General features: G+C 44.5%; 1 protein-coding gene across 1 annotated transcript in view; it reads right to left on the reverse strand.

Annotated features, from left to right (window-relative positions):
• DCDC2 (doublecortin domain containing 2) overlaps positions 1-8,163 on the reverse strand; it is a 122,432-nt gene extending 114,269 nt beyond the window's left edge. The window contains exon 1 of the mRNA XM_030552531.1: positions 7,430-8,163. Coding sequence (XP_030408391.1) covers positions 7,430-7,722 — 293 coding nt within the window. The 5' untranslated portion in view covers positions 7,723-8,163. The remainder of the gene's footprint in view (positions 1-7,429) is intronic.
• Between the last annotated feature and the right edge of the window lie 10,112 nt (positions 8,164-18,275).

An 18,275-nucleotide genomic window follows, 5' to 3' on the forward strand; every position in this document is an offset into this window, starting at 1 on the left:
GTCAGTTCAATCAGTGAGGATGAGGCCCTGTTCTAGCAGCTGAGGTGTGAAAACCAAGAGAGGAGAAACTGGTTCTGTAGTTGGCAAGCCATTCACAGTCTTTGTTCAATCCTGAGCTGATGGTGTCAAATTTGCAGACGAACTGAAGCTCAGCAGTTTCTCTTTGAAGTCTGGTCCTGAAGTTTTTTTGCTGCAGGATGGCCACCTTAAGGTCTGCTATAGTGTGGCCAGGGAGGCTGAAGTGTTCTCCTACAGGTTTTTGTATATTGCCATTCCTAATGTCTGATTTGTGTCCATTTATCCTTTTCCGTAGAGACTGTCCAGTTTGGCCGATGTACATAGAGGGGCATTGCTGGCATATGATGGCGTATATTACATTGGTGGATGTGCAGGTGAATGAACCAGTGATGGTGTGGCTGATCTGATTAGGTCCTGTGAAGGTGTCGCTGGTGTAGATATGTGGGCAGAGTTGGCATCGAGGTTTGTTGCATGGATTGGTTCCTGAGCTACAGTTATTATGGTGCGGTGTGCAGTTACTGGTGAGAATATGTTTCAGGTTGGCAGGTTGTCTGTGGGCAAGGACTGGCCTGCCACCCAAGGCCTGTGAAAGTGTGGGATCATTGTCCAGGATGGGTTGTAGATCCTTGATGATGCGTTGGAGGGGCTTTAGCTGGGGGCTGTATGTGATGGCCAGTGGAGTCCTGTTGGTTTCTTTCTTGGGTTTGTCTTGCAGTAGGAGGCTTCTGGGTACACGTCTGGCTCTGTTGATCTGTTTCCTTATTTCCTCGTGCGGGTATTGTAGTTTTGAGAATGCTTGGTGGAGATTTTGTAGGAGTATGTAGGTGTATGTACACAAAAAACTGCATTCAAAAATAAAAAGATGTAAAACTTTAGAGCCTACAAGTCCACTTAGTCCTACTTCTTGGTCAGCAAATCACTCAGACAACCAAGATTGGTTGCAATTTGCAGGAGATAATGCTGACCGCTTCTTGTTTACAATGTCACCTAAAAGTGAGAACAGGCATTCGCATGGCACTGTCGTAGCTGACGTTGCAAGCTATTTACATGCCAGATGTGCTAAAGATTCATATGTCCCTTCATGCTTCAATCACCATTCCAGAGGACACGCTTCCATGCTGATGATGGGTTCTGCTTGATAATGATCCAGAGCAGTGCGGACTGACGCATGTTCATTTTCATCATCTGAGTCAGATGCCCCTAGCAGAAGGTTAATTTTTGTTTTTATTTTTTTTATTTTTTTTGGTGGTTCTGGTTCTATAGTTTCTGCATGTGTTGCTCTTCTAAGACTTCTAAAAGCATCCTCCACATCTCGTCCCTCTCAGATTTTGAATGGCACTTCAGATTCTTAAACCTTGGGTCAGGTGCTGTAGCTATTTTTAGAAATCTCACATCGGTCACTTCTTCGCGTTTTGTCAAATCTGCTGTGAAAGTGTTCTTAAAATGAACAACATGTGCTGGGTCATCATCCGAGACTGCTATAACTTGAAATATATGCAGAATGCAGGTAAAACAGAGCAGGAGACATACAATTCTCCCCCCAAGGAGTACAGTCCCAAATTTAATTGATGCATCATCAGCATGGAAGCATGTCTTCTGGAATGGCGGCCGAAACATGGAAGGGACATATGAATGTTTAGCATATCTGGCATGTAAATACCTTGCAACACCAGCTACAAAATTGCCATGCGAATGCCTGTTTTCACTTTCAGGTGACATTGTAAATAAGAAGCAGGCAGCAGTATCTCCGGTCAATGTAAACAAACTTGTTTGTTTTAGCAACTGGCAGAATAAGAAGTGGGACTGAGTGGACTTGTAGGCTCTAAGTTTTACACTGTTTTGTTTTTTGAGTGCAGTTACGTAACCAAAAAAACCCTGCACTTGTAAGCTACACTTTCATGATAAAGAGATAGAATATCAGGGCTGGAAGGGACCTCAGGAGGTCATCTAGCCCAACCCCCTACTCAAAGCAGGACCAAGCCCCAGACAACTTTTTGCCCTAGATCCCTAAATGGCCCCCTCAAGAACTGAAATCACAATCCCTGGTTTAGCAGGCCAATGCTCAAACCACTGAGCTATCCCTCCCCACTGAACTTCAGTATTTGTATGAGGTGAATTGAAAAATACTATTTCTTTTGCTTATCATTTTTACAGTGCATATATTTGTAATAAAAAAATAATATAAAGTGAGCACTGTGCACTTTGTATTCTGTGTTGGAATTGAAATCAATATTGAAAATGTAGAAAAACATCCAAAAATATTTAATACTTTTCAATTGGTAGTCTATTGTTATAAGTGCAATTAATAGCAATTAATTTTGAGTTAATCGTGTGAGTTAACTGCGATTAATTGACAGCCCAAATTAAAACCTATATTCCCACGCAAAAAAACTTAGATAAGATGATGTTTGAACTGCAGTACGCATTGGTTGTTTGACTGTATATTGCCTTTCAAGAAAATTAGAGTTAAAACAAACAAAAAAAAAACCTCATGCTTAGGAACTTGGGGTTGGACTCCTTGAACAAAGCACCGTAACTAACTTAACTCTGCCCATACAGTTATACACTGAAAAACTAAGAAAAATATAGGTCTCCAATGTGTGCCAGGCACCAGGAGCTGAGAATGCACAGCGATTTTGGCTGTAACTCTGTGCAGGAACGTGCAATGGTGCATGTGCTGGAGCCCAGGATGCTGCAGTGGGTAGTTGTATCTGAACGCAGTGCTTCATTTTGGCACTTCCTGCAGAAGTTAAAGATGAACTGGTAGATGGCTGGAGTTCAAGTGTCTCCTTTAAGCTGTCTTTGCCAGGAGCATCAGATTCATTGGCAGCTGGTCAGTGTTCAATGCAGCGGTTTCCCCATTAGCACTTCCAGTTGGAAGACAAACATGCATCTGCAGGCAATCATCACTCAGTGCAGGGTCTGCCCAGTGACATTTTCTGCTGGGAGTTCCATATGCATCTGCAGGTGAGCTGAGTTCAGTAGAGGGTCTCCTCAACAGATTTTCTTGAAAGTAGTTACAAAAGTATTTGTAGATGAGCAGAGTTTGATACACATCTCCCACTGGCACTTTCTGCTGGGAATCCAGGATGCAAGCACAGTCTCCCAGAAGCACTAATGCTCTGTGGTCAGTGGCTGGGATCTGATGTGTCTGTGAGTCAAAAAACCTCTTGTGGCAAAATTTCAAATTAAGGAAGCCTGAATAAAAATGACGTTGCAATGAAAAAAACACCATTAACCTGGAAATAATGGTGCCAAAGCACCAAGGCTCTAGAATATTGAACTGAAGTCTTCAGAGCGCTGGAGTATCAAGATACAACAAGGCTTCAAGGCAACACGTCCAACACCAAGGCAAAGCACTGAAACACCAGAGATGAAAACGCAGAGACTCTTAAGGATAAGGGTCAAGGTTCCATAGTAAAGTGCCCAACTGCTGAGGCTTCTCCAGGTATAAAGATGCCAAGGCTTACGATGCGGGGGAGGGGGGAGGACACCTACAATTTACAAGGCTAAAAAAGACAAAGGTGTTGTAAGGAATAGATACCTCACAAGAAAAAGCGTCAAAGGCCAAGAACAAATCGCCAAAGCACTAAAGGCTTGTCCACATGGCAAGTTAGTGCACAGAATCCACAGCGCACTAATCAACCATGCACTAAGTCACAGTGTGCCTCCTGCTACTGCAGTACAGAACTTTTAGCGGGTGCACGCAGCTATTTAATGTGCGATAGGATACAGTCTTATAGCTTTACATCCCAGCTTGCCACTCACTATTAGTCTCTGTGTGGACAAGCCCTAAGATCAAGCTCTATACAGGGGTCGGCAAACTCTCAGAAGTGATGTGTCAAGTCTTCATTTATTTATGCTAGTTTAAGGTTTTGCGTGCCAGTCATACATTTTAACATTGTTAGAAGGTCTCTTTCCGTAAGTCTATAATATATAACTAAACTATTGTTGTATGTAAAGTAAATAAGTTTTTTTAAATGTTTAAGAAGCTTCATTTAAAATTAAATTAAAATGCAGAGCCCCCCGGACCGGTGGCCAGGACCTGGGCAGCATGAGTGCCACTGAAAATCAGCTTGCGTGCAGCCTTTGGCACATGTGCCGTAGGTTGCCTACCCCTGCTACACATACGTACACGCACAACATACATTCACTTAGCACAGTTGTAAATGACTACACAAGCAGGAAGGCAGTAGAGGATCAGGTCTGGTACATTTAGAAAAGTAATTTTATATAATTAGGAACTTTTCCTTTCCTTGGACAGTGGCTTTACAGTAGAGTGGGATTTTTCAAAAGTGCTCAGCAATGGTCTAATCCTGCTTTCAGTGAAGATAGTGGTAAAATTCCCATTGACTTCAATAGGAAAAAAATTAGGCCAATGCTGAGTGCTTTTGAAAATCCCAATCTATATCTATTGCACCATTTTAAAAATGAATGTATACTGTCAGAAGAGACAGACATGAAGATGGCATATCACTGGAGGTACGCTGCACCACTGCGTGTGTGCAGAATTCATGTCTCCCACAGATTTCTTTGCTTCTCCACAGAAAAATGATTTTCAACGGTGAAGCAAAGGGAAGCCATAAAAGTGGTCACGCACCCCTCCCTAGCAGCCTGGGCATGGTTTTCGAGCACTCAGAGCAGCCGGCAGAGAGGTACATCACCACTGGGGATGCCCAGACCTGTGGCTCCTACCCTATGTCAGGCTCAGCTGCTAGTGCCAGCTGGGCTGGGAGTAGGGGAGGACAGGACTGCCTCTTCTCCTGCAAGAAGCAGCCTGGGCCAGATCAGACACACCCCTATAAACCTCCCCCAGCTGTAGGAAGCGCCGCACATACCCCCAACTTCCTGCCCCCATCATGCCTCAGTTGCACAGGAAGGGGTTTGTGTACAGGGAGCTGCTCCCCCATCTGCCCAACCCCGTTCATCCAGACCCACCCATACTCAGACCCTGCTGTCGGGCTTCACCCCCCTCCACACCCAGAACCACCCCAGTGAGCCCCCCACACCTGAACCTCCACCTGCCAAGACTCACCCCCTGCATCTGGAGCCCACCCTGCACTCAGACACCCCTGCACCAAGCCCCCACCCTGCATCCGGACCTCTACCCCTACACCCAGGCTACCCCCACTGAGCCCCTTGCACTCAAACCCACAACCTGACTAGCCCCACACCTCCCTGCACCTGGAAGACCCCAGCAAACCACCTGGACCCACATCCTAACCCCTAACAAGCCCCTGTACATCCAGATCCTCCCCACTGAGCTGCCTGCACTCAGATTGTCCACCCAGAACCCTCTCACTCCACACCTGGATCCCCACACACGAAGCTCCTCCACACTTGGATTCTGCCGGGCTGAGCCTACCTGCCCATACCTGGTGTGCCTGGCATAGAGGGGCAGGGACCTGGGGTATTTCTGGGGCAGGCCTGGCTCTTGCACTGTGTCAGGGTCAGTGCAGCCTCACCACCGAGTCAGTGTCCGGGGGGTGGGAGGCTGCAGGGCAATGCTCCACCTCCATCCAGCTAGTGGCCTGTGCTCCCCACTGCCATGCTGGAGCCTCCACATTTATTTATTGACAAATAAAATTTGCATAATTTTAAAATACTGTGTCAGAATACCCTCAGGAGTAAGTTATGGGGTCTAAACACTTAACCTTAAATATATAATTCTGCAATTATTGAAAGCACAATTCCTTTCCAGTCCCAGCTGTTCACATGCTCCCCTTCCCACAGATTTCTGCTAGGATTCACACCAGAATGTCAGAACCATCTAGTGAGGGCTGCAGCCCTCATTCCCTTTGCCATGACCATAAGATGATCAGATGTCCTGATTTTACAGGGACAGTTCTGATACTCAGGGCTTTGTCTTATATAGGCTCCTATTACCGCCATTCAAATTTTTCACACTTGCTATCTGGTCACCCTACTTGCCCAGGAGCTGCCCTGGCCCATATCTTTGCAGAGCTCATCCCTTCCTCACTCCCTCCACTGCAGATGGCAGCAATTCCTGTCCCTTCCCGCTCGCACAGCACCAAAGGCGGCTAACACCTCCAGGCTGCTGCTGGCCACCAATATAACCCAGCCACTTCCTCTCCCTTGGCTGCAGTGCAGGCAGGAAGGGGTTAAGGAGGCATTGTACACTGTGGGGCCCTCAAGAGCCTGCAGGGGTGGTTGGGATCTGGCAGAGAGGAGGAGGAGGAGATGATGACACCAAACCCCAGCCAAGGGAAAGAGTGGTGAGGGGTGTCCAGTGCAGCCTGGCTTCTTCCCTCCCCTGCCAGTGCACAGTGATGCCATCCTGGGCTGGAGGTGACTCTTGACACCGCCTGCCCTTCCACACAGACAGCAGCAGGAGCCTGGTAGAGCCGCCTCCTGAATGTGCCCCTGGCTGCAGGAGCTGAGAGGAGGGGCAGAAATAGGGCACAGGAGCTCATCCCACTCTGGACAGCCGAGCAACCTGCCAAAGGTGGGGGAGGGATTACACTGAAGAAGGCACAGCGAGTGACTGTGAGGCCATGCGGCTTGCGCCCCTCCACTCCCCGCCCCAGCATCATCACTGCAGACAGGGTTCACACTAGAACCTTTAAATTGTGGAGGAGGGGCCACCAATATCAACAGTTATGTGTCATCTCTGTTAAAAAGCCCAAAAGTATGAAACTCACTGTTAGAAGAAATAAGAACAATAAGCCCACCACTTTGCCAAGGCTTTCCCATAATATTCTCATAACCATTCGTTAACAAAAAACCAACAACGCTAAGCCTGCTTTCTGGTGGCAGGGCAGAGCACGGAGAGAGCAAAAACACTCTCATCCTTTAAATAACAGGAGGTATTCAGCTACTAGGTTATATAGATAGCCATGTACCTACCTGGAATGAGCAGAATATTTTAAACATTTAAAAAAACAAGCAAGAAACAAAATTGTTTGGAAGGTCTAATCTGCAAGGCTCATTCAACTTTACCATACACACTTCTGCAATCTGCTCTTCCAGAGCTGCTTCCCCAAATATTACTAAGCACCATATATTCCTCCCAAATGCAAGCAGTTACCATGCAGTGAAAATAATACATTATGCTGCAAGGATAGTGTATCTCTTGGTGTTAGGGACTGTTCTTTTTATTTTTGTAAAGTACCAAGCAGAGATACTAGAATGCTAATTCTATGTTAAGCCTTAAAGAGGGAACTCTCCCCCTATCCCACAAAGCTGTATTAAATTTCCTGTCATATTTACTTAGATTTTAAACTCTTTGGGGCAGAGACTGTCTTTCTGTTCTGTATTTGTACAGCGCCTGGCACAGTGGGAGCCTAGTCCATGACTGGGGCTCCACGGCGCTGCCATGATACAAATAATAAAGGTTTAGATGTGAATGTTTCATTACATTTTCTAATTTTTTTTTCCATTCATCACTCACTTGAGTTTCTTGAAGGCCTCCCTGCCACCAGCCACGTAGTGCTCTCCACTCTGGAGCTCCTCCAGCTGATGGACGCGATGCCCACCCCGGGGGGTGTAGATGCTACGAACAGCCCCAAAAGGCGCCTTCACCCCACCTGTCACCTCTTTCAGGAAGACCTCGAAGTTGGACACCTTCTTCTCATGGATGACTACCCGGTGCCCTGGGAAGAACGGGTCCCCGTTGCGATACACCAGCACACTCTTCACCATCGGCTGTGACAGGCAGGTCGGCTTCGTGGTGGGGCTACTCATGTTCACCTCCTCTCACTGCTGTTGCTGAGGCCAGACAGTCAGTGCTGCCTTCCAGGCACCGTCTGCACCTGTTTATTCAGCAAGAATGTTCCTCTCTCACACACACTGTCAAATACCTGTGATGCATGAACTGTGTACACACATGCAAACAGTACCTGCACCAGGGACCTGCACCAGGGACCACCTCCAATAGGCAAATCCCTCTCAAAAGCAACCAGGGAGGGATGAGAGCCTCCCTAAGGTTTCCAGTACAATTCTGTTCAGTCCTTCAAGAGCAACCTCTGCTAGGCAACCGATTCTTGCTGCTCCCTGGAGCCTGGTGTGGCTAACACAGATTACACTAAGCCATACCCAAAAAAACATATATACAGATCTAAAGGAGGAGAAAAAGTGACTGAGCATAGTAAGGAACTCATAGTCCTGCTGGATCTTCACTTTGCACTTGCAGCTCTCTTGTTTCACAAGTGGTTTTACTCTGTTGCTCAGGAAACTTTATCCTGCTTCTTCTTCCCTCCCCTTCCCAGAAAGAAAAAAAAAAAAAGGAAAGAAACAAATCCAGCCAAGTGAGGACAGCTGCCAGACTGCAACAAACCAGACAGATTAAGCCTATACACACCAATCATATCAGAGCTGGGCAAGTAATGAGAAAAGGAGGGGAAGGGAGGGGGCTGCGTCACAAATATTTTATTTGGAAAAAATTGCATGAAATTTGTGACTATTTCAGAATTATTCACCAGACCCTCTGTAATGGGGAGGGTGGAAATGTTTTGGAAAAATTGCAGAAAACTTGCTGAATAACTTATCTGGTGTGTTTCATTTGCCTATCTCTGTATCAACTTAATTACATGGAAACAGTTAGCATCCCTTAGGCCCACCTGTGATCAGCAGTAGGTGCCTCATTCAAACACCAAAAGCCTGGCAGAGGGAAGAGAAACAGAAACCCCAGTGCAGACGGGACAGTAATTCAAGTCAGGAGTGACAGGAGGTGAGGGATGGGAGCAGTACACACACACACACACACACACACACACACACACCTCTCCTCTCTCTCTCCACCTAGCACTCAGCTCTGAGCCACCTGGCACATCACACTGCTGCACGCTGCACACTGTTGCTGAGTGTGTGTCTCATGCTCCTCTCTGGGGCTCCCGAGGGTGGGGAGAGAAGGAGGCACCAGTCGAGGCACTTAGTTCTTGCTGTTGCTCAAGGAGCTTCTCCTGGGGGCGGGGGGAGAATGTTGTTATTTGCCACAGTTTCCATAGCGACCCAGGTAGCTCAAGAGCAGGGGGAGCATCGATCTACTGCAGGGAAAGAAAAGAGCACTGCTGCAGCCCCCAGGGGGGAGGGAACAGGTGTGAGTCTGAAGGGGTGGAGGAAAACTTGTGAGACTCCAAAAGAGGGGAGGGGGGGAAGAGAGCTTGTTGCACTTGAGGCGGGGGGGGGGGAAGGGAGGAAAGAGATGAACTCTAAGGGCTAAACTTCAGGGAGAAGTTTAAAATCACCACACCTCTGGCAGGACACTATGCCATGCCACAATTCCCATCAACTCTCATGGACTATGTCTACACAGCACAGAGAATACAGCCATGCTGCATTACAGCAGATCAGTACTGGGATTATTGTCTTCATTATTATCTTCTTGTTATTTAAATAAATAATATTTTCTCCCCAGGAGCAGAGACTGTGAGTGTCCACCCTCATCATACAAGGTGTACAAGAGAGGGGTGAAGGCTCCTTTTTCCCTCCCCACATATCCACACACAAGAGCAGGATCTATCTATCCATTCATCCATTCCTCTTTTTGAATGTTATCCGTACTAGGGAAATTCTTTTGAATTAAAGTATTTCTGCCACTGTGAATAATAGTTCAAATATCCAAGATACATTGCACAAGGGAAACCTCAGCCTGCATTTTACTTATTAACCTGCTTCAAATTTATTCAGACAATTTACCTTCAAATATTCTAGTGTGATGTAATGCTTACTCCTGTATCTGGGGTGAAATCCTGGTTTCATTGAAATCAAAGGCAAAACTCCCACTGATCTCAGTGGGGCCAGGATCTGACCTCCAGTGTCTAGAAGCAACGGCATTGAGTGCCTTAGAACTGTGGATGGATGCAGCAACTCGTGAAGCACTATCTTCTCATTGGTGCTATTCTTCCTTCCTTAGTGTTACAGATCTGATAAGAAAAGGTCTTTATTGATTCTCTTGTTTGTTCTACAAGGAGATAATGTTAAAATGCCTATTCTGTTTTGAGATACATCCCTTAATTGTTTGCACAGAATCAGTTTCAATGTCTTCAGAATAAGAGACACTCAGTTACATAAAATATTGCTGGGAGGACACATTTCAAAAGAAGAAGGGCTTGGTCCTCAGCATATCTTCACTGCTTTGGGTTCCTGGTCCAGCACTAGGTGCCATGGTAATACAAATAAATAAATAAAATAATAATAATGATGGGAGGATTCACTAGCTAGTAATCAGCTCTGCAGCCTTTACTTGCACAAGCAATTCTCCTGACGTCACTGGAACTACTTTCCTAGGTAAGGATTGGGCCTTAGAGTTTGTACAGTGATTCAAAGATATAAAGTGCCATGTAATTGCTAAGCACTATTGTTAGACTTTAAAAGGGGCAAAGGAAATTCCCTTCACCATGGAGACTTGGCTCTCTCTTTTAAAAAAATCTATATAGTGGGGAAAGACTTTGCTGGAATAAGAAACATCTGAAAAACAGCCCCTTCATTTTGCACTTGGCATGACTTCCTGGACTCCTTTTTTACAGGGATTAGTTTACTCACTCTCAAGAATAAAATAGACTTTTATTGGACTCCTTTAAGACCAGATTCACTAAAAACTCCACTGATGCAGCACAGAAGCAAGGACAAGCCACAACAAACGAAGAATGGGGTGGGGTGCTCCTGGGGTATGAAAGATTAACAAAAGTGGGGGGTTTGTTTTGTTTGTTTTTTTATCGGCTCTGATCTGTGAGTTCTTAATTAGGGCTATATTTATTTGGTGCCAACGTTTGTCTTTTTGTTCGTTACTGGCATCTGATGGTTTCTCTTTATATGACATGGACAGTCTATGTATAAAGCAACTGACATACTGAAAACCATTCTGTATTTATATAATATATATTTTCTGATTTTTTCCTTTCCTGGTCTTCAATTATTAAGAACATTCACACAACAACTGGATTGGAACTTTGTATCTTTTTGCTGCTTATTCCTCACTTGAATTCAAAAACATGATTGGGCCATAATCAAGATATCAGTATGGCTGGGAACAAGTTCTCTGAATATACAGGTTAAAAAATCAGAGTGTGTGTTGGTTTGTTGCCTAGATCAGCAATACATGTAATCACGTATTTCGTAGGGGGATGCTCTCCATATGGCTATGTAAGTCTTTCCAATTAAATTATACATATAGTGTTGTTGCTTTTTTTGCCTTCTATGGTCCTTCTACTGCCTGAACGGGCAAGGTCTGTTGATAACACAAAGTGAAAGTCTGCTCCTATAATGATCAAGTAAGGCAGGAGTAAGCTCATTCCTGCAAAGTGAGTTCACTTTGGGTAGATCGTGTTCCCTAAAAGCATAGAGCTTTTTAACCACTCTTGCACTAGGACACAGTTGCCCTAAACACCAGAAATAACCTATTCCACTGCGAGAAGTAACTTGGATCCTCTACGAATCGAAATGGCTTCTGTTGAGCTGGAGACTGACCTCCTGTGGGATAACATCAGGCGATTAGAAACACAGAAGAAACCATGTGACTTGCCCAACGTAGCCTATCCATCTGAACCAGGATTGAATTCAAAACACTTCATGAATAATAGCCTGATAAAGTCTGTGGATATCCTAGGGCCAATAAAGTTTGCAAAAACAATCTGTAGAAGGTATTGAGAAAAAACAACCTAACACAAACTATTCATGGTTTACAGACAAAGTTAAAGTCAAGCCAGTTAATTTTGAGTACTTTTGACAAATAGTTAACATAATTAAACACAAAACAGTGATGTATATAACATACATATTAAGAATCCAATTCAACTTCCACTAAAGATAACAGAAAGACTCCCACAGACTTCAGTGGGTCTAATATCAGTCCTTAATACAGCAGCAATGTGGCACATTCATCTTAAATTACTTATAACTTTTCATAAATAAATGACCCTTTTGAATGAAATTTCCCTTTCTTGTTTTTAATCAAAGATGATTTCTGGTGTGTATAAAATTTGCTAAAATTCTTCATGGACATCTTTGCATTATCCAATCAGAATATAAAGATGTTTTATAATAAGAATGTTTTATGCTCTGATTACTCAAACGTATAAAAAGAAAAACAAATTTAAATATCTCATGGACTTACTCAATGAAAGCAAATGCTTTGATATATTTGGACACATTTTGATGACAAATAGCAAAATTTGTATCTTGAAAATAGCGTGTGCTAGCAATGCATGATTTCTTACTACATTTTTAACACTATGTGTTGCTCTATCCAGACCACTGCACAATAAAGCACTGTATAAGCCAGTTAAGACTTTGACCCTACTGGACCTTCCACAAACCCTGGCTAGTAGGAACTGTAAAGCCTGACAGAGATTAACAGAAAATATATTATATTTCATCTAATTTCTTTTTTGGCTTGTTTTTCCCATTGATGGTTGCAAGATCAAAATGGCTCCGTTCCTTCACACCTAGAGATTGTTCAATATAATCATCATTTTCTAAACTGATTTCAACACACATGATGATCAAAACATACAGGAATTTTTCTCTTGCTTTTTATCTTAACTTTTTATGAAGGAAAAATCACCCCCTGCTGTGAATTGCCAGGAAGGCAGTTAACCATTACAAGAGAGTAATTTCAGGCTGAGTGATGTCAGACATACTATTGTTATTGGTTAACAGTTATATTCTTCCACTCATTTCCAACTTCTGATCTAATTTATAAAGGGGAAAACTGCATAGTAATATTACTGTCCTCCTATCCAGTACTCTCTGGTAATCAGATAGTTCACCCAGATATAAAAAACATGTATAAAACATTAGTATTTTTGTGTAAAAGGCAAAAAGGGTGATGACCTTGATACTGTCTCAGAGTCAGGCAATGAGGTATAATCTGTCAACCAGTTTGTCAGCTATCCAGTGCCAAATTCAGCCATCCCTGTTGACCTTAGGCCAAATTCTCACAGTCACACAATATCGTTTTACAATGCACGGGCAAAATGGAGGAGCAGAAACAGCCCCAAGAATACCCTTTCTGCAGGGAATATCCCAGCTGACACAGAGTTGACATAAGGGATAAGATGCTCATCTACTCCAGCCTCCTTACATCAGATAAAGGAGTCAGAGCTGCATAAAGGGGCCAAGGATGGAGGAGATTTCCCAGTGCAGGCTCGGCAGAAGCCAACTATTATTTTACGCGGGGGTTCCGTTCCGCAGTTATCGTGTAAAGCAAAAACTGCATATAGTCAAAATTATATCCCCAAACCCTTTAAACCCCGCCCGCAGGACTTCATCGGGCTCCCTGCCGCCCTTTAAATGCCCCCCCCAGCCCCACCGCCGGAGCTGTGGGCGGGATTTAAAGGGCTCTGCCAGGCTTCCTGCCGCAGTGGGGAGCCCGGAGGAGCCCTTTAAATCCCGCCCGCAGCTTTGGCACCTGGGCTGGGGCTGGCATTTAAAGGGCCCAGAGCTCCATGGTGGCTGGAGCATTGAGCCCTTTAGTTCGCCACAGGGGCTACCAGCCACCTCTGCAGCTGGGAGCCCCTTGGGAGATTTAAAGGCCCTGGGACTCCCAGCCATAGCTGGTGCCCCAGGACCTTTAAATCTTGAGGCGAAGCCCCCCTACTTGAGGCGATGCCCCCCCTACTCCGGCCGTACACATAAAGTTGAAATTGTGCATGTTAAATGCACGTAAGTTGCGAGAGACCTGTATAGGCCTGCCTTCCATCACAAATCCTGGCATAACGAGCATGATCGTGGTAGCTGGGGGAGGTGAGACATGTTATGGATGTGTTGCGAGATTCTGGGCACTGCTGCAGTCCATAGGCCAGTGGTTCCTAAACTGTGGGGTGTGCCCCGGGGTGGAGGGCACAGCAGGATCCAGGGGGCAGGGAGAGAGCACCACCCAGCCCTGCTCTGCCTCCAACTCCACTATGGCCCCGGCCTCAGCCACCAGCTCCCAGCCCCACTCCCAGCCATGGCCCCAGCTGCAGTTCTGGCCTGCTCCAGGACCCTGCTCCAGGACCCAGCTCCGACCACAGGCCTTCTCTAGCTGCAGCCCCTAGCCCCAAGCGTGGCCTCAGCTGCAGCCCCTAGCCCCAAGCGTGGCCTCAGCTGCAGCACCAACCCCATTTCCAACTGCAGCCCCCAGCCCCAAACTGACTCCCAGCCGCGGACCTCATCCCAATCGCAGGCCCACTCCCGGCTGCAGCCCCAACAGCAGCCCCACTCCCGGCCATGGCACCAGCTGCAGCACTGTCCCCACTTCCAACCATAGGCCCGTTCTTGGTTGTGGCCTCCGGGTCTGGCTGTGGCACCTAGCCCCTAACTGCGGCCCCAGCTGCAGCTCTGGTTCCAACCGCAGCCCCACTCCCAGCTGTAGCCCCGTCCCAAGCCCAGCAGGGCCCCCAGCTCCAACCGTGGCCCCACTCCAGGCCGCAGCCCTGCTCACAGTTCTAATTGCACTGTTATATAATAACAGAATACCAATTTAAATGTATTATACATATTTTGGATGTTTTTCTACATTTTCAAATATATTGATTTTTCATTTACAACGCAGAATACAAAGTGCAGAGTGCTCACTTTATATTATTTTTATTACAAATATCTGCACTGTAAAAAAGATAAACAAAAGAAATAGCATTTTTCAATTCACCTCATAAAAGCACTATAGTGCAATCTCTTTATCATGAAAGTGCAACTTACAAATGTCGAACTTTATTTTTTTACATAACTGCACTCAAAAACAAAATAGCATAAAACTTTAGAGCCTACAAGTCCATGCAGTCCCACTTCTTGCTCAGCCAATTGCTAAGATAAACAAGCTTGTTTACATTTACAGGAGATAATGCTTCTTGCTAATTATTTGCAGTGTCACCTGAAAGTGAAAACAAGCATTCGCATGGCACTGTTGTAGCCAGCGTTGCAAGGTATTTACATGCCACATATGATAAACATTCATGCCTCAACTTTTTACAGTGCCAAAATCAAAAATAATAATGTATTCTGCATTGTAATTGAAATTAATATATAAATGCAGAAAAACATCAAAAAATATTTTTATATTTATATATAAATAGTTTTTCTTCATCAGCCAAATTCTGCCCTGATGTGCACCCAGTTCTCTAACGGAGGACAGAATCTGTCCTCATGTGCATAATTAAGATAAACACAGAACAGATCATCCTTTTTGGATAAATAATACACCTCTACCTCGATATAATGCTGTCCTTGGGAGCCAAAAAATCTTACCATGTTATAGGTGAAACTGTGTTATATTGAACTTGCTTTGATTCACCAGCATGCGCAGCCCCGCACCCCTGGAGCACTACTTTACTGTGTTATATCCAAATTTGTGTTATATCAGGTGGCATTATATCGAAGTAGCTGTGTATTTGAAAAAATAATTGGATGCACCATGGCATACTTGTGTGCACTGTGAAATGATTATTGAATGTTGGGAATCATTAAGAAAGGAATAGATAATACGACAGAAAATATCATATTGCTTCAATATAAATCCATGGTACGCCCACATCTTGAATACTTCATGCAGATGTGATCACCACATCTCAAAAAAAATATACAGTAACTCCTAGCTTAACACTATAGTTATGTTCCTGAAAAATGCTACTTTCAGCAAAATGATATTAAACGAATTCAATGTAATTATAAGAATTATAAGAAATTATAAGAATTAATGTAAATGGGGGGGGGTTAGGTTCCAGGCAATTTTTTTTCATCAGACAAAAGGACATTATATATATATATATATATATACAGTGTAAGTTTTAAATATTTTAAACAAACAATTTAATACTATACTCACCAATGATGATTGTGAAGCTTGGTTGAGGCAGGGACTTAGCAGGGTCGGGGCATGGGGGCTTGCCCCATTTCGCCCACCCAGCACTCCTGCTGGGGAGTGGGGACAGGAGCTTGCCGGCTCCTCGGCTGGAACGCCGTGTGGACGGTGTGGGGCAAGCCCCCGTGCTCCAACCCTGCTCCCCAGCAGAAGCGCCAGGTGGGTGCGAGGAGAGGAGCAAGCCAAACAACCTTACAACAGAACATTGCGAGACTTTAAAGGAGTATGTTCTCCAATAGATCAGCAACCTACTAATAAAACAATGTTAACCGGGATGGTTTTAAGTAAGGAGTTACTGTATTGGAATTGGAAAAGGTTCAGAAAAGAGCAACAAAATGATTAGGGGTAAGGAACAGCTGCCCTATGAGCAGAGATTAATAAAACTGGGAATTTTCAGCTTGAAAAAGAGATAGAGGTCTATAAAATTATGACTGATGTGAAGAAAGTAAATAAGGAAGTGTTATTTACTCTGTCTTGTAACACAAGAACTAGGGGTCACCAAATGAAATTAATAGGCAGCAGGTTTAAAACAAATAAAATAAAGTATTTCTTCACACAATGCACAATCAACCGGTTGAACTCTTTGCCAGAGGATGTTGTGAAGGCCAAGACTATAACAGGGTTCAGAAAAGAACTAGATAAATTCATGGAGGATAGGTCCATCAATGGCTATTAGCCAGGATGGGCAGGGATGGTGTCCCTAGCCTCTCTATTTGCCAGAAGCTGGGAATGAGTGACAGGGGATGGATCACTTGATGATTACTTGTTCTGTTTATTCTCTCTGGGGCACCACGCATTGGCCACTGTCGGAAGACAGGATACTGGACTATATGGACGTTTGGTCTGACCCAGTATAGCTGTTCTTATTAATGATGGAAATCTAAATTTTACATTACTGTCATTTAACTATGACACGTTTGTCAGACAGTAGCATGTTGTATAGCATAAATCAGGCTGTAAAAGCCATTCAGTCTTGATGCAAAGGGTGTAAATCAATTAATATAAGACAAACAAGTGAAGTCAGTGCACAGTATGCTCTTACATCAACTCTGAGCTTGGTCCTAATAATGAAAATTAACAACAACAACAAAATGTACTGAGAGGGTTAGTGTAAAGTTTCCAACAGAAGAGAAATTAATTTCAGTGCACTCGATTTTGCTAAATGGAACGCCCACAATACTTTCTTAGACTCACACTGCTCTGCGCAATGTATCTAAAAATCAGTCTGAGGAATCTCAGCCGGTTATATACAGCTGTAATTCTGCAGTAATAGGACTGCCTTCATTGACAGTTTGAAGTATACATTATGAGGCACTTTGACTCACTCACACTAATTGGAAGAAATAAAACACTGATGCAGTTGTAAATTTTAAAATCTACGCCACAGCGACTTCACTCACTTATACAATTCCCAAACCAAAAACTCCATTTAAAATATAATTAATTTTGTAAACACATATCTACTATTTGGGGGGGGTGGGATAGCTCAGTGGTTTGAGCATTAACCTGCTAAACCCAGAGTTATGAGCACAACCCCTGAGGGGGCCATTTAGGGATCTGGGGCAAAAATCTGTCTGGGGATTGGTCCTGCTTTGAGCAGGGGGTTGGACTAGATGACTTCCTGAGGTCCCTTCCAACCCTGATATACTATGATTTTTTCTCAAAAATCCTCATTGAAATGTTGCAGTTTAAGCCACACGTGTTGCTGATTCCACTTGTCAGCAATATGGTGTTTTTTAAAGTGCACTCAAGACTTCTGAGAGATACCTGAGGGAATAAGCAGGAGAAACTTCATAAACTTTTAGGCAAAAAACGCCAGATGGACAGCTTAAGTGGGAAAGAAGATGAAAAAACCCTCTTTCATCCAGTTCTGAGCAGTAGCAGCAACGGAAATGGAGCCAACTTGATCAAGGCTTCTGAGGCAGTCAGTAGTTTCTGATTTTTTCACATAACAGAAGCAAGTCTCAATTAAATGTGAATTTTATGTGTTTTTAATTTTCTACAGATTCTCTCTCTCTCTCTCTAGCTATTTCCTTGCAGGGCATGAATTCTGTGCTCGTCCGCTAACCCCTCATCTTGCAAGCTAAAGGCAACCATATTTATTATATTTTGGGGGCAGCTTTGAGCTGGACCCTTTCCTTATTTGACAGAATATGATGCATTCAAATTTTTTTTAAAAACCAATACAATAGACCTGCCCAAATGCATAACCATTGCCCTAGATCAGTGGTTCTGCTGCATCTGCAGGTTTGGCAAATCGCAGCTCCCACTGGCTGCAGTTCGCCGCTCCAGGCCAATGGGGGCTGCGGGAAGGGCAGTCAGCACATCTCTCGGCCTGTGCCTCTTCCTGCAGGCCCCATTGGCCTGGAGCAGCAAACTGCGGCCAGTGGGAGCCACAACTGGCCGAACCTGCGGACGCGGCAGGTAAACAAACCGGCCTGACCCGCCAGGAGCTCTC

This window comes from Gopherus evgoodei, chromosome 2, assembly GCF_007399415.2.
Source record: "Gopherus evgoodei ecotype Sinaloan lineage chromosome 2, rGopEvg1_v1.p, whole genome shotgun sequence".
NCBI lineage: Eukaryota > Metazoa > Chordata > Testudines > Testudinidae > Gopherus > Gopherus evgoodei.